This window comes from Osmerus mordax, chromosome 11 (assembly GCF_038355195.1).
Source record: "Osmerus mordax isolate fOsmMor3 chromosome 11, fOsmMor3.pri, whole genome shotgun sequence".
Taxonomy (NCBI): Eukaryota; Metazoa; Chordata; class Actinopteri; order Osmeriformes; family Osmeridae; genus Osmerus; species Osmerus mordax.
Genome location: NC_090060.1, coordinates 4,128,266 through 4,145,338, shown reverse-complemented (window position 1 = coordinate 4,145,338; position 17,073 = coordinate 4,128,266). Strand labels below are relative to the sequence as shown.

The 17,073-nt window shown below is 48.9% G+C and overlaps 1 protein-coding gene across 1 annotated transcript in view; it reads right to left on the bottom strand.

Annotated features, from left to right (window-relative positions):
- Positions 1 to 598: 598 nt before the first annotated feature.
- The window catches only part of kirrel3b (kirre like nephrin family adhesion molecule 3b), a 47,908-nt gene continuing 31,433 nt past the window's right edge, over positions 599 to 17,073 (bottom strand). The window contains exons 6-15 of the mRNA XM_067246513.1: positions 13,839 to 13,987; positions 13,536 to 13,663; positions 12,771 to 12,897; positions 8,200 to 8,300; positions 6,884 to 7,082; positions 5,308 to 5,415; positions 4,891 to 4,974; positions 4,487 to 4,596; positions 3,604 to 3,690; positions 599 to 1,069 (exon numbers count right to left, since the gene is read on the bottom strand). Of these exons, the coding sequence (XP_067102614.1) occupies positions 599 to 1,069; positions 3,604 to 3,690; positions 4,487 to 4,596; positions 4,891 to 4,974; positions 5,308 to 5,415; positions 6,884 to 7,082; positions 8,200 to 8,300; positions 12,771 to 12,897; positions 13,536 to 13,663; positions 13,839 to 13,987 (1,564 nt within the window). The remainder of the gene's footprint in view (positions 1,070 to 3,603; positions 3,691 to 4,486; positions 4,597 to 4,890; positions 4,975 to 5,307; positions 5,416 to 6,883; positions 7,083 to 8,199; positions 8,301 to 12,770; positions 12,898 to 13,535; positions 13,664 to 13,838; positions 13,988 to 17,073) is intronic.

Sequence of the window (17,073 nt, the reverse complement as noted above, 5' to 3'; positions counted from 1 at the left end):
TGTGTGTAGAAGTTAGGTGGAGGGTTGCAAACAGGAAACGCTTTGACAACTAACATACAGTACACAGCACATTCACTGGTGTGCTTGGATACTAAAAGAGAGCACATTTTCCGGGCAAACATTTCCTGTATTTGAGGGCCTGTGCTGCTCCTTAACCAAATGGACTGAAAGTAGAAATGGCTGAATGAATTAGGACGAACATACTAAAGACACCAGTCGAAACTGCTTGATTGTCATGTAATATTCAACATTCCTTTCAAGGGCATCTAAGTCTTCGGCCAAATGATACTTTTTCTATACGATTCAGCACATTAACCTTGTAGTTGATGGCAAGTCTCGTCAGTGGCACTACTCTGGTTAGGTGCCAGGAACTTTGTAAAGATCATCTATTTAGCAGTGGGGGAGAAATTGGACATTGATTTCAGGATGAGGGACATAAAGGCTTCTTGATCCAAAAGGTTGGACCATTAAGAAGTCTGAAGAAGCTGAAATCTGAAGATAGCCATTTCCGGTTCTCCCACAAACACAGTTTGAACCTCTGGGGGGTGGGAAGGCTTGTTACCCCACCTTACACACCCACACGTCCTCCAGGGTCGGGTCAGACGTGTGTCTGCATGCGCTTCTGCAGCGGCCTGGTCAGGTCCGAGTTCTGGGACGAGGACTGGGAGTAGTGGGAGGAAGAGGAGGCGGCGGAGGCCTTGCTGTCCTTGTCGAACTGGACGTAGCCGTCCTGCTTGCTGTAGCTGCTCACGCTGCTGTCGCACTGCGTGTCGAGGAAGGAGCTGGAGTCGCTCAGCGAGCCCCTCTGGAACTCGCGCTCGCACAGCTCGATGGAGCTGCTGCCCATGCCCAGCACGAAGCGCTGGCTGTAGTCGTACAGGCGGTTGGGGCCTGCGCCCAGCGTGGAGTAGATGTTGGTGAAGGACATGCCCGTGGGGACCCGCTGCTTGCCCACCGTGCCCGTGGCGGCCGGGTTGCGCAGCTCCGCCGTCTGGTTCCCCGCCAGTGTGATGGTGGGCGTATGGTGCTCCTTGAAGGTGTTGACGCTGTAGTAGCCGTTGGTGGGGTCCTGTTGGGTGGAGGAGCAACAGAAGACACAGTGGTTGGAAGTGGGCTCGATGACGGGCCAGGATAAAACGACTGAAACTAGTCCAGTTGCTTTTCTGTGTGGCAGCAGAGGATGTGGAGTGCAGTGTATTCCCAGTGGGAAACAGACAAAGGAAAAGTTGAATTATCCCTTCATTTATATGTATTTATTCCTTTCAAAGCTTAACCGGTGTCAAGGTCAAACTGGCATTAATTACTATTCAAATGAGCAAATAAATAAGGAAACAGCCTGTTGTGACTCACTCGCTAGATAGCTTGGAATTGCTAAAAACTGTCTCCGAGCTTCATTTTCTGATTTAGACAGAGCCAAGCCAAACCTTAAAATCATGTTATTCCCTAATTAAGCAAGCCTTGATGATTCACAATTTGGCATTCAACACGTTGTCGCAAAAGTTCAGTCTTATTTTAATTGGACCCAAAACGGTTGCACGTGACAAAAAAACACCCAAAGAAAAGGCCTGTAATTCTACATTCGGTGGTTAAATGACTTCTGTAGCCATGGTTGCCAGCCTTGTTGTCTACAGATTCAGGCAGGGCCTGTCCTGTTGCTATGTGTCCCACGTTGCCATAACGATTGGAGAATAGTGTTAAATGTCAAGCTCGGCGAGCAACAAAGCTGAATCCCACAGGAGGAATGCTAATCAGCGCGGAAAAAAAGGACTATGCCATGACAACCTGAGACAATTCTCGTTATGTGCATCATTATCAGACGAGGGGGACTGTGTGGCCCTTATCTCGTCCCTGGTCCCCTCTGCTCTCTTCCCATACACTCTAATCAGCGTGGATCAAAAGAGCCACGTCTGTAGGGAGCAGGTATGCTGGCAGCACAAGCAGGAATACTCCATGGCTTTGGGGAGGGGGGGTGTTAACATTCATTCTAACAATGGCATAAACAAATGGGACAAGATTTGCCATTCTCTCGCTGAAAGGCTTTTTGTGAAACGCCGGTGTGAATCTCTGTGGACAACGTCCAGAATTGAGCTGTGTGTCTAGTCGGGCAGTGCTGCGTTGCTGGGAGTCGGCTTTTGCAAGGCCTGGGCAGGTGTCTGTGTGTGCTTTTTCCTTTAGAGGTACAGTTCCATGGGTGACACTTTTCTAGATGTCATCGATGTGTGCGCGCGTGTATGAGGGGTGGGGGTGGGGGTGGGGGGGGGCAAGTAATTGTGCCGTGAACTGCACACGCAGTAACTTGTTTTAATTAAGAGATTTGCACGGAGCTGAATCAAGAGGGGGGCACTAGTTATGGACCACATACTGACACGCTTGCCTTCAGTTCAGCTACAGCTTATGTCGTCCCCCCTATGAGGAACTGATTCTCGTGAAGCAAGATGGATTCACATCAGGCTGCGTAAGAAGGATCGAAAACGAGGTGGAATCACATTTTCATCCAGCCGTACGTAGGAGTGCTGTGCTGTGGTCACGAGTACAGCATGCTGTATCTATTGTTCATCAATTCAGCTCATTCTCAGGGAGGTCTGATTGTCTTCATGCAGACAGGGTGAAACTCCTTGTAGCACCGCTTGTTTGTTGTCTCCCAAACCACGGTGGATCCTCAGGCCAAACAGATGAGAATTCTCTTGGTTAAGCATTGCTGATTGAGCACAGGCAATTGTAATGCTTACGCGCCAACCTCTCACTTAATGTTACTCCTATTAAAGTGCTATTCCATCGCTGTGCAGGGAATGTAAAGGCAATTACAGCAGAGAATGAGAAATGATTGGTTTTGGCTTAACACGTTTGTCCCCTTCTTAAATTTGTTTCCACTTATTAAGCGGGTTTGATTGCAGAAATAGTGAACTCTCATTACGCAAGTGCAACAATAAACCGCCGTTTGCCGAAGTGTGTCTGATGAATATTATGATTACACGATGATTCGCTGTCTGGCGGGGAATTAAATCCTAAAATTAGGATTCTTTTGCCATGGCTATCCATCCACGTTCCTACCCAGATCCCTTTGAAGACATTCTGACTCCATTGGGCTCTCTCACGCTCTTTGCTTACTCTGGTGCGTACCAACCCAGCTCATCACGCCTAACTGAAGAGACGCTTTCTAAGAAGTGTGTCGACGGAGTGTGTGTCCTAGAGAGAGAGTGTCTGCGTTCTTTTAGCATTCAACAGAACGCTTTCGAGCTACAGAGCCCAAACACTCCTTATTCCTTCCACCACCTTTGATGCTGATCAAACTAATCTAATTACAGCCTTAATTGGATTCCTTTTGCCACAGGCCAAAGTCCAGATGACTGTACATGACCCCCATACCTCTTACCCGTCGTGAGTCCACTGAGTTGAACTTTTTAAGATTTGAACCTAACCTTTAAAAGGAACATACTTGTTTTTTTTTCCTTCTTACTGACGTGATCCCAGCTTTCACCCACCCTGAAGTACCCTGCTCATCCTCCCTGGAGTCTCTTGCACCTGGTCTCCTCGTGCCTCACCTCCCCCCGAGGTACCACCCCCCCCCCCCCGACCCCCACCTCGTCGTTTCTGAAGCCCGACCTTGATATGCTGGTACTCCTTCTCCTCCTCCTGCAGCACCTCCAGCTGCTTCAGCACCGACTCCTGCTGGAACTCTCCCCGCTCCACCTGCCAGCCAACGAGCAGGAGAGAGAAAGAAGGGAGAGAAAAAAAAAATCAGAACACGAGAGGACGCAGAATCTCAGGTTCAGTTAGTCGCCGGCAACACAGAGGTCAATATACAGCCCACAGAGCCAGGAGCTGGGGAATATTTTCTCAAAACCTTGTCAGGATATTCCGAAATGGTGGACTTTCCCTGCAGGCAGGTGAATGTATAAATAATATATCTGCGAATCCAATTTGTGAAATGCAGATTAATACGGTGTCTTGGCTTATTCTTCAACAGCTACAGTATATTAACTCAGGCAAAGTGATATCCGGGAATGTGCTACGTAGGACCCTTCTGCTGAAAAACACAGCCTTGCCCTGAAGCCCATGACAGCACAGCGTTTCTGCACGGCCAGAAATAAAGTAGGTTGGAATTTTGAATAGGAGTAACAAATAGGTGTAATTAAAACTCCCTCAGACCCTCAAACACAAGATAAGTTTCGGTGGGGCTACAGCTTCTCCAAAGAAGAGGGTTCGCCCTGTTGCTAAATATAGGCCATACGTCTTGATCACTCGGTATCTTTAAACACCTCTCCCCTCGTCCATTATTCATATTGTCGCTTTAGAGCCACAGAACTGCTTTTATGAATACCATCAGCGGAGATAATTAGCATTCATAAACTGTGAATATAAAGCAACCCGTGGAAGTGGGAATGTTCGGTTGTGTCGTCCCCCGTCCCCTCTCTCTCACAGGAAGTCACATCCGTTTAAATATAAATACAGGAAATGGAAAAGTAGACGGGACACTCACACTCACCATGAGCTGCTTCATGGCGGCGTGCTCCTCGTTCTCCCGGGCCGCATTGTGGTCCTTGTGGACGATCTCCACGCGGATGTCGTTCTTGGCCGATACCACCCCTTTCAAATCTGGGGGACAAAAACAAGGAAGTTATTGATGAATGGAAACTTGCTGAGAAAAGCCAATATTTACCAAGACCAACCCACTTCCACCCACTCATCGCATACACAATAGACTTCAAATCCCCCATGGTGCGGTTGTTGAAAGTCCCCGTATCTCAAACAATACACAGCAAGAGATGCCTTAATCCCCTTTGTTTTTTTTCTTTTCTGCGTACATAAGCGCATCTCACACAGGCCTTGACAGTACGGCGGCTCATTTGGGACTAATTCCGATTATACTGGCGTATAACAAAGTCTTACTTTCTGTTTTAATTTTGCTTGCAAGTTCTCTCTGGTGAGCACAGATGGAGACGGGCAGTGAGGGCATAACCAGGTGCGCATCCTCTGTGGTATACAACAACAACATGCTGAATACTGGTAAGGGACTCGCACTTGAACGCAGCACAGTGTTGAGAGGAAAGCGCTAATGGGCTGACTAGCTCTGACCTGAGTCACTGTAATGAGTGGCGTCTGGAGCATGGAGCAGGATGGGGGAATGATTACAGAACAGTAGAATGACAGGGTGGCGTGAGAGCGCTTGAACGTAACTCGGAACTGAAATGACAATATATGAGGCCCTCACATCCTGGCTGTCTCTGTCTAGGAACCAATGCTTTTTTTGTCGTTGTTGCAGTTGCCTTGCCATGCGAGCGTAGAAGCAGGTGGAAGGTCACTCACTTCTCTGAGAGCGCGTACAGCAGAAGGCTCCGATGGTGCCCATGAGGACAATGAACGCCACCAAAGCGCCCACGGCGACGCCGATGATGACCGCCACCGGGAGAGACTCTGCGGGCGACAAAAGGACACGTCCTTCTACAATAACACATCGGAAAGACCACCTGTGTAACCACATACCAGCAAACACACTGAAAACAACAGTGCATAGATACAAACAGGGAGATACCCAAAACAGGCATTGAGGAAAATACGGCAACAACTGTGGACAAGTCTCAGAAAGGGATTGCGGCCATCAAAACCTGTATCTGCTCATCGGCAAAACTGACCGTCTTACTTAGACAGGCAGTTCGAATCCGACATAAGACTTGTAATAATTCTCCTTCTGGAAGACTCAAGTCATTCTCTTTCGCGGCAGCGTTGACAATTACTTTCACTGAGTGCTTAAGTGGCGATAGATGGGGAGTCTTTCAGTACGTTTGTTTCAAATGCTGCCTCTCTAATGAAGGCAGGAGCATCTTGTCTTTATTAATTACCACGTCTCTACCTTCAGCACAAAGCTACACCCCAGTTCTGTTTTCTCACCAGTAATACCGAGTTAATGTCGTCATTAATCACTCTCCTTTTTTTTTTTATAAGCCAGCTATACCCCACCCGGAGTGAGTCTCAACTTTATTCCACTGTTGAAAAGTTAAAAACAGTGCATCGAGATATGAAAAAAACAACCACCGCAAGCAAGTCCATGTTTATTAACCGACAATTGACCCAGCTGACAGGTGTTCAATTCCGTATCCACTTGAGCGGTGGTTTGTCTTCGCGAGGCAAATTAATTTGCTTGGAATTTATCATGCCATTATCATTTATAAATAAATAGATTAAAAAACATACCCAATGATCTTTGTAATTACCAAGGCTCTGGCTGTGTACTGGCTGTTCCCAAGATTAGACATGCATAGTTCTAAATAGGTTCTTGTATGATAGGTACAGTGGTATGAGATGCATAGAAACAAACAACTGCACGTGCTGTACCAAGGCTCTGGCTGTGTACTGGCTGTTCCCAAGATTAGACATGCATAGTTCTAAATAGGTTCTTGTATGATAGGTACAGTGGTATGAGATGCATAGAAACAAACAACTGCACGTGCTGTAGTAGCTCATGTGTTTTTCTGTGGCGCTTATGCTCATCTCCACATCTGTCATAGGTCAACGGTAACTCATTGGAACTCCTTCGACCTTACCAGCTTCCATACTCATCAGAGCTAACAGTGATACACAAACAAACACACATCCCGCTGCACACTTGTGCACGGCACAGATCCGAGCACGGACACGCAGGGCCGCGCGCCGCGCGCCACGACCACGTCTCGGCACGGCCAGAGCCTTGGTAATTACAAAGATCATTGGGTATGTTTTTTAATCTATTTATTTATAAATGATAATGGCATGATAAATTCCAAGCAAATTAATTTGCCTCGCGAAGACAAACCACCGCTCCACAGGGGGGCGCCACGCCACTCTAGGCCCGGTAGGCACACGTCAAAGAAGAGAATCTGGAACCCGCTCGAACCTCGGCTCCCACCTTGTTCCTTGAGCCGGATGATCTCAGTGTCGGAGCCGAAGCTGTTCCACGCCGTGCAGTTGTAGATGGTCTGGAAGTCAGCCGGGACGATGTTGCTCATGGTGAGGGTGGAGATGACGCCTTCCTCGGTGGACACCGTCTCCACGGTGTAGCGGCCAGACGTCCCAGACTCCAGCACCGTCTCCTTCCACGACCAGGCCTGGAAGTAGGGAGTCACACCACATGGTGACCGTTCCTTAATGATTCACTCATAATTACCAGTTATATAACTGTCATGATTACCAGTTATATATATACCAGTCCCGATTTCCAGTTATATAACAGTCATTATTACCAGTTATATAGTAATGATTAACTGTTTAATACTGCAAGTTTTGTAAAAAACGATTGCACTTCTCATTCAAAGAAGTGGAAGTCCAAATGAGGAGCTTTACCAAGTACCCTGAACCTAACGTAAAAAGAATACCCTGAACTGTAATACTGTGGCCTAGAGAACTGAGGTCTCTGAACCCTTTGTGTATCAGGTCACGCAAACGAAGACGTCTTGGCTGGGGGAATGACCTGTAGACGAGAGATGAACAGGAGATCCTGCTCTGATCCCTCTAAGCCCTGCAGAGCCTCTGCCGTCAGAACCTCCCATCAAATCAACGGGACATTCATTATGCAGTTAGTTAGGGCTGGGCACCAAAACACAAAACACACATTAGCACACGCGGCATGGAAATCACACAAACACACACAAAACAAACAGACACACATGCAAACACGCATTCCCACAGCTTATACTGAAACTTGACAGGGCTCCACACGAGCTTGGCTGTTTATCTAAGGGCCATAAATCTTAATGGGATCTGTGCTAACAGAGTAGAAGCATTCAATGAGAAATTAAGGGGCTAAGCCTGCCACGCTCCATACCCTTCATGCAAAAACAAACGACTTGGAATGGCATTCTATCCATTCAACTGATATCTATTGCATGTGTTTATTAGACGGTTCACTACGGACACATTAGGGGTCTTGTCAGGGCACACTGAAGACAACTCACAGACCAATCCACACAGACATTCAATATTATTTGGTATTCGACTGTATTTAGCCATGGAGCGAAGTAATTCCACGACACACAATCTATTGGGGTCTGGTGATGATGATGGACTATATTTACAAGCAATATACTCCCGTTGTAAAGCATTCCTTCCCTAGGAAACCACACGTTTTAAATGTTGAGAAAGGGTACAAAACGTGATGATCGTCCTTCACACTCCCAGGAACGAATCCACTAAAGAGAGAAAGAACTCGGGTGGTAATTTACTCACGATGCGATCTGGAGGTGGAGTGCTCCGGATGAAGCACTTGATCTGGCCCTTCTCCCCGTGTAGAGCCTGCTGAGTCTGGGTGCTGGAGATGGTCGGGGGGCCTGTGAACCACACACAGTACACAGTCTCATCCATGAATGCAGTAGAGGGCTAGACTCAAGGCCACATTCTATTCCATTGCAGACGCCAGTCAAGAGTTTGAGGGCTTTCAATCTTCTTTTGCCAGTGGAAGAACAGCTGAAGCGAGCGACGTTCTTTAACGTTCAAGCCCAGTGTCAGGGCCTGAACCAAGGGTGCTGAGAGTTTATTTTCATCGACCAAATGGTCGATTTATGACCCGCTTGATTTCTTTATTTCGCCCACCCTCCACTGAGATAAGTGTCACAAAGGCAGAGAGGTGCAGGCTCAGTCCCCCCCCCCCCTCCACACAGCCTAAGGAGGAGCCCTGACCTTTGACCTAGACCGGTTGGATCGTGGGATCGTGGCCCCCTTACTCACAATGACAGCAAGGTCATTGTGAGTAACGCTAAGAGCTTCTTAGGAGCGTTCTAAGAGCGTTCTAGAGCGTTCTTAGAACGCTCTTAAGAAGCTCTTAGCGTTAAGAGCTTCATAACAAATCTGGGAAACCCGGCCAATGACAACAAGGCGGAGCCCAGAAGCCCAGTGAGAAACGAGGGTCCAGGAGAACCCGTTTACAATGACTGGTTAGAGGGAGGTTAAGGGTGGGGGGGTATAACTTGATTAGCTAGACGGCAACCTTCCACCAGCACCCCTCACGCAGCGCCCCGGCATCTCTCTGCTGATACATAATTGCAGTTTATTACCTGTCTCTTATTAAAATAAATTTGCATTTTAATGAGATTCTGGCAGATGGCGTCTTGGTATGCCACTGGAGATTGGGAGGAGAAGGCTGCCGTGGAATGATTGCAGCAAAAAAATAAAATAACAAAGTAACGGCACAGCATTGGCTGCTTTGAGTTAGCGAGTGGCTGAGATACAGCACTGTTTCGCTGCCTCTCTAAAGCTGGCTAGCGGAATAAAAGTTAATGGGAGCTCCAAAGAAAAACTGGCAGGTATGTATACATATACTGTGTGTGTGCACGTTTGCGTGTTCTTGACTGTGGGGATATTGATGAGAGGATGTGTACAGGCATGTGTTTTTCTCTGAATTAATACCAATGCGGATAAGCAGTGTGTGTGTCTGTTTTCTCTTTGTTCATTTTTTTTGCATGTGATTGTGTGTGGAGGGTGTTTGTAGACGTGTGGAGAGGAGTATGTGCCTAGGTGTGTGTGTGTGCGTGTGTGTGTGCGTGCGTCTAGAATGGGCTCCCGTGTGTGAACACACACTCAGATCAATTCCTCCTGGGCTTCCCAAGGCTGACGCTGGTGTCTGGGGAGAATCTGCTCTGTGGATCAGTCCTGCAAATGAGGAATATAATTAGATGGCTTTATCTCTCTGGCTCAGACTGCTGGGTTAGGATGGCTCCTGTACTGAAACAGGAGTTTGGATGTGTGTGTGTGTGTTTGTGTGTATGCTTTCACACATGTTGGTGTTTGTGTGTGTGTGTGTGTGTGCCGCTTACACGGCGGGTGCAGAAAACAAAGGAATGGGTGAGTGGTGCCGTGTGACTCAGCCACACGGGGAAACCTGTCAGCGGACCCCGTTGCAACTGTTGCAGACATATTTCTTCGGCGAGTCGTATGTGACGACGGGCCACGAACGTGCGACCCGAGCGTGCGTTTGCGTGCGTGCGGCGCGGCGCAGGGGGTTCCGAAGTGCTCTTTCGCCGTCTGACTCCGCGTCAGAGGAGCACGTCAGAGGACAGCTCCCCGCGTCCCCGCAGCCAATTGGAAGTGCCGTTCACTCCGAGAGAAGGTGCGCCATTCCGCCGCCTCTCCTCGACTGCTCATGGGGGGGGGGGGCTTGGAGGACCCCCCCCCCCACAAGCCCACTTTCCCCATTAATGTGTTCATGGGCTTCCTCTCCTTCGACTGCCTCAATTAGTATGCGTCTAATCACACACACGCACACACACACACACACACGCTCTCCTACACACACACATTCCCCCACACCGGCTGTATCCACATGCTCACTCCTCAACCCATACCCACATTCATTGCATTGCACATTCATGTATCCAAGTGACCCACACAACCATGTGTAGACTAGCACCATCCAACAATGCATTATGCATGTGTTCATTGCATACGTTACTTGAATGCAGAAATATATTTTGGACTAGTACACACAAACACACACACACACAAGCAACAGATTGACATACCACACAGTACTGTACACACCATACAAAACAAACTCAGGTAGACCCACATTCTAACGCACGTCGACGCATAGTCACATCCTGTGCACTGCGATGTTACGTAAGCGACAGTGAGCAATATGTAGCCATTAGTGACTTGAACATAAATGGTCTTCCCTGCTAGCTGTTTGATTCTAATTAAATGACACTTGTCCCCAGGGAAAGGGAGGACTCTTCTGCTTGTGTGTCGGCACAGTGGGAGTTAGTGACACGCAGCAACAGAAGACAAACATATTGACAAACTCCGAGCCCGTGTATTTTATTTGTTAGCTTAAAAACGATGCGCGCAATCCCCCCCCCCCGCCCGCCCCCCCCTCCCTACGAACAGTGTAAACATCACCTTCCTTTTGCTTTCTCTATCCCTATCTATGTCTGTCTCTGTTTCTCTCTCTCTCTCTCTGTCTATTTCGCCTGTCAGAATCAATTGAGCTCCATTGACTGTCGCAGACATTCCATTAGCGTTGTCGAGAGGGTGAGCGTGCAACTTCCTTCACCGCCGCAACGACGACTTAAAACAGTCTGCTGACTACAAGACAGGACCGTCCACGAGCTGCCACATCAAAGGACCCGCTTGTCCAACCTGATTTGCCAGGAGGATGCAGGGTAGAAATAAATACAAATCATAATAAAACATAACACAAAGCAAACAAACACATTTCAAGACCCCTTGTGATTCAAAAGAGAAATACTTCAATTATTCAGGGGGTGAGAAAGAATAAATAAAGTGGCTTTTGAATGCCTGCGACAGAACCAGGCCAAGAGGCTCAGAGAGGCAGGAGAACCGAGGAGCAACACAAAATAAAGGAGAAACAAAAGCCACCTGAAAGCGCCAGGCAAGGCATGATTGAGGTCTGCGGAGACCCAGAAACCCTGCATCTACTCCTTTGATTGACGTTGTCTCCCAATGAACGCCGTACGAGCTCTGTTAAGATATTTAAAAAAATACATCATCTCTTTTATGGGCCGTTGTTTTCGCTAACGTAGTCCCAACAGATCTTTGTACATAAAAGAGAGGCCACATCAAACTAAACTTGGGAGCAGCCTTTTTATGTGTTTTGTTTACAAATCCAGACAGTAAAAAGGATTCCACGATGAAATGATACAGTAGGGATGTAGGGGCATTAAATTAGTAATGATTTCTCTTTAATGTTCTGATCTTCCCCAGAATAACAAAGGGAGGGGATGGTACAGAACCACACACAGAGAAGGTGCTTACAGTACACTGTGGAATAGATCTTCTCCAGCAATGCCAGACCCACCATACTTGGATATCCCGGAGCTGTCTCTGCGCTTTTACAGCCTCACAGTAAAGTCTGTCAATTGTCTGACTAGGAAATCGTATTCAAACATTTCAAATAAAATAAGTGTCTCAGGGATTTATACATACATCAAGCATTTTAGCAACATAACTGGTGACTGATGTCACAGGATGAGTGCATTATACACCATGCTCTCTAGCAACACTTCTAGTGACAGAAAAACGCATAGATACTGCTCTGACCTCACCTAGACACAACATCCATTTTCTCCGCTGACATTCTTAGGTGACTGGAAACGGGGTGGGGGAAAAAAGAGTTTTTCAGAGACGCGTATGTTCTGCAACGGAGAGCCGGTGGCACCACTGTGCCACTGCTGTTACGCTAATGCACACTCCCTGAATATCAAGCAGCGGTAATGAAGTCATTTGTTTGAGAGTTGCCAGGTCTCCCACCATCTCTGGTATTCATTAGTCAGTCACTGCCTCTCTAAGCCGGGCCCCCGCGACTTCCTTTGGAATCTAATCAGCGTTAAAGCGCATTTCCTGTGTGGAGGGCATATATAAGTCTAGAACCTGGAAACCAGACAAGTCGTTCTATTTTTGCCTCGTGTGTTTATCTAAGAGGCGTCAGCATCGATGACACTTGATTAAACACTGCTTTAGTGCTGTTTTATCGTGATTCCTTTTGTTAAACAAATGATTTTCCATGGTTCTCTCATTGTCCCTTTCCTACAGTACTGTATGCACTGGCAGGAAAAAAAACTTGAAAGGACCTTGCTCTGTGCTTTGGCGTATATAAAATGAACACAATATCACCGACAGAACATGTGACACAACATAAAAGCAGCCTTTCTGTGAAGAGATCATTGAGAGGGAGCTTTCACTACAGTACCACACGAGAGGGGCTGTACTGACCATGGTGACAAATTGCTTTCTTTTAAGAAGCGTTGACCTGAAAACCGTCTGGGTGGCCCCGGCGCTGTACTCACCGTTCACTGTGAGAGAGACCTCCTTCTCCCCGGCGCCCACTCGCGGCACCACGGCACGGCACACGTACTTCCCCGCATCCTCCTGCCTGACCGACTTGAGCGTCAGGATGTTGTCGTTGCTCAGGACCTGCCGGAGGGAATTCGTGGGTCATTGAGCGACCGGCGCAAGGTCACCTTCACATTCAAGACAGCCGTGGAGCATTGAAAGCCTTAAAGGGCAGTGCCCCTCAATTATTAAAATCCAATTTTTGGGGGACCCTGCCCAGAGGACGGCGAGAGCTCTTTTGCTCTGGGAGGTCGATGAAGGGAGAGGGAGCCGGCGGTTCGGCCTCTGTTGGATCAATGGCGCGCCCCCTTTCACCTCGACAGATCTCCAGCCAGGTGTCAAAGAGCAGAGCGCTAACGAGGTCGAACGGCGAGCGGCCTCAGGATTTGAGGATTAATGGCTCTTTCCAAACTCCTGCTTTTAGCTGTGAGGGCATTGCTTGGTCACCCGAATCGTGGACGACCTCTGGCGTTCGATTTTTTTTCTTCCCCAGTTTCCGCCAGAGTAATTGACAAAACTACCTCCAAAAGCAGCGTGGCGTGCGTCTAGCAAACCGAGCGGGACCAACGTGGGAGGAGAGACACAGAATGTCATGGCAAATGACGCATTGCGAAACGGCGTCGCGATATTCAAACTGCCCGTAAAAAAAAACCTTCCGACCGGTGACATCGAAAAGAAAGCGGGTCAAAGATGCCTGCGTGTGCTGTGAGAATACTCACCACTCCCGATCCCCTCTTCATCCAGACTATCGTGAGGGAGGGGTTCCCCATCCAGGCGCAGTTGAACACGGCGTCCGACCCCAGGTCCACCTGCAGTGACTGCGGCTCTGCAGCCATGCGGGGGCCAACTGCAAGGGGGCCCACACACCCGTTCAATCGACACAGAATCCATACAACATTCACCTTGACATCAATCGCTCCATGACCGCTACAAGCGCAATCTGTCATTGGCATCCGCTGTATGGAAACGGCATGCGCAGCGTGTGGTGTTTGCCCGACAGGAGGGAAGCGAGCTGCACTCACAGTAAACGTCCACGTTGCGGCTGATGTTGGTGCTACCCAGGGGGTTGGTCACCTCACAGGAGACAGGCTCGGTGAAGAAGGAGTGGTCCACGATGACCTCGTAGGTGTCCCCTGAGATCTCCTTGATCACGTGACCCCCTTTGGCCCACCTGGAGGGACAGAGCAGCGACAGGGTTAGAGGCTCGGCCGTCGCCAGGAGTATCTTGTCCGCGTTGACAGACCTTTGGCGCAAATCAGCCGGCGCCAAAGGTCGGCCAACATGGCCACCCAGGAGCTGTACGTTAACGACGTGGAATAGCTGAGCGACTTCTGACACATCCCCAACCGGCCTGCATGATTGATAACCCTTCGCATCCAGCCGGGAGGGATAAAGGCACCTGTTGGAGACATGGCAGGCTGGTGGGACTGGGGAGAGGAGGGAGGGGGGGAGGGAGGGGGGGAGGGAGGGAGGGGGGGAGGGAGGAGGGGAGGGAGGGAGGAAGGGGGGGAGGGAGGAGGGGAGGAGGGGAGGGAGGGGGGGGGGGAGGGGGGGGGGGGGGAGGGAGGGTGAGGAAGCAATGTGAGAAGGAAGGGGGTGTTGTCACATTAAGAGACTGTCTCTCCCCCTCCCCCCCTCTGTGACAGTACAACGTTGCTCGGCGAATAAATCATTTCTGTGGGCTTCGGCGTGTTGTCTCTGCGGCGGCAGTCAGCCATGCTGAGTCGGGCGCTCCGGCGGCTGAGATGCACACGGCACGTCCCTCGTTAAGATGAGCGCGAGCGGAGGAAAACAAATCCCCCCGAAATGACAAAAAAGGACGAGCCCCCTTCCGCCTCACCCGCAGAGACAATGGCGCCTGACACAGACGTTGGCGTGCGCAGAGGCGCCTGACACTAACAAACCGACGTCGTGTCGTGTGTGGAAGAGGCGCGCGGGTCGGAGTGATGCCTGACGGGGCGCCCTACGCTCCTCTGATTCCCCTTCAGGGAAGCAACGAGCAACGCTGGCGTAGGGGTGGCTCCCTGTTGCCGTGGGAGACAGCGGCCATTTATGAAAACCCAAGCAGGGGCCATGGGGATGTCTTAGGTGTTTCTAGGATGTTCTAAACCTTCTGGACCTCAGACCAGCTATGGCTTTCAGGAATGCACCATCTACTGCTGTGTGACACGACTGACAGAAACTCCACCTGTTTTCTCAACTGTGGGTTCTGTTGTGGTCTATTTTCAAGGGATAAGGGACAAAATGTGTTTTCCCTGAGCAAATTTGACCCCGTGCTTGACTGAAATGCCACAATATAAATGAGAACAGATTACATTCATTCAGTAACTAAAGTGAAGAAGGATTCTAATTGGGCTTTAGTATATTTTCGTCGCTCTGCATTTTTGGAACTTCCTTCTCTTGTGGGAGAGAGCTGAGCTTCCGGGAGAGACTGCACTGTGCTATTGAAGCGGCTGAGAGTTCTGTCAGACTAATGTGCTCAGGGACACCTGTGTTTCCCAAAATATTTCAATGAGGGCAGATTAGTGTGCTGGGCTTGTATTATGTCACCTTCATAATTGATCCAGGAGTGGCTCGTGTGTGTACCGCATGTGCAAGTGGGTGGGGGTGTGTTTGTTGTTTGTGTGTGTCCCAGCCTGAAAGGGCATGCACGGAAACATAGCCTAAGGAAGGCGATTACAGCTGCCGTTTACATACAACAAAGGTTCCTCTGTGTGTGAAAACGGCACAAAATACATTGGACAACATGCTTCAGAATCGACCACATATTTTGGTTGTTGGGGTTTCAAGACGATCTCTCTATGCATTTTAGAAAGGCATTCATGAGACCGAGTCAGTTACCCTGGGGGTTATCACAATTGGTCCATGTGACATGGTCTAGAGGATAATACTGGAGTGGATCCTGTGTGAAAGCTGTAATGAGTTAAGCACTGAGCATTCAGTCTTTCCCAAATTGAGGTTCGAGTTTGGGGCTCAAAGTGGTAGATAGAAGGAGAGAGAGGGAGAGGGAGGGAAGGAGGGAGAGAGATAGAGGACAAGGAAGAGAGATGGGGGGGTGGTGGAGAGAGTCGGAGGAAGAGGGAGAGAAAGAGGGGGGAGGGAGGGGGAGCGTGAGAGTGAGAGAGAGAGACAGAGTGACAGAATGCCGTAGCCTGCAAAGAGTGTGAGGGCTCTGCTGGTGTTCTGGTCCCCTTCCAAGAGTAAACATAGCCAGCTCCCTGCCTCCCTCAGACACCTGCATCTCCACTGGGAGGTGAGAGGGGCCACAGCTAACTTACTCAAAAGCTCACTTAAAGCCTTACCCTATTCAGGGACTTAGGTAGGACAGCAAGGTGATAGTATGTGATAGAGTGTATATGTGAGTGAGTGTGTCTGTGTGTGTGTGTGCGTGTGTGTGTGTGTGTGTGTGTGTGTGTGTGTGTGTGTGTGTGGGGGGGGGGGGGGGGGGGGAAGAGAGACAAGGAGGGTGTGTGTGTGTGTGTTTGTTGGAGCACTGTTCCTTTAAAGATAAAGTAGCCCACCCTCATCTGAGAGCGTTCGGAGCTGGAGGGAGAGAACAGCGAGAGCACAAACAGTTTGTCTCTGCTGAGTGTGATTAAGGGGGATATAGCAGAAGTAAACTAGATTAAATTAAATGAAAGCGCTATCTTTGTCATTAGCATGGCAAATCAGTCCCCAGGATTGTTATCAGCATGGTTAGGAACACTATATCAGAGTACATTTTCTTGACTTCATTAGCATAGAATGTTAAAATTTGTTCAATGGTAACATTAATTAGAAGGAACAAAATATGCACTTTCGTCTTTATGAATAAGAAGCTGAAATAAAATGAGATATGAAATTGGGTCTATCATGAAAAGTGACCTGAAAGAGAAAAAAATAACAACAAAATTGCACGTCTATTTGTGAATGACATTCTAATATACTGCCAGAGAACTGGGGATGCGTGCAAAGACGATAAGGCTGTCAGTTTGGGGCCTCTCAATTCAAAAATAAAAGCACAATTTTTTTTCTAGAATGGCAATCACGCCATCGTACCAGCCAAAGCAGCATGAGCACAGCCGAGTCGTTAGTGTCAGAACACAGCAAAAATACTGCAGCTTTGTTGCTACCAGTGTCTGTCGACTCCCCCACCCACCCTCTCTCTCTCTCTCTCTCTCTCTCTCTCTCTCTCTCTCTCTCTCTGCCACACAATCAGCGTCCGCAAACTCACGGCTGGATGCGCTGGGTGGCACAAAGCGAGTGGCGGGGGATCGG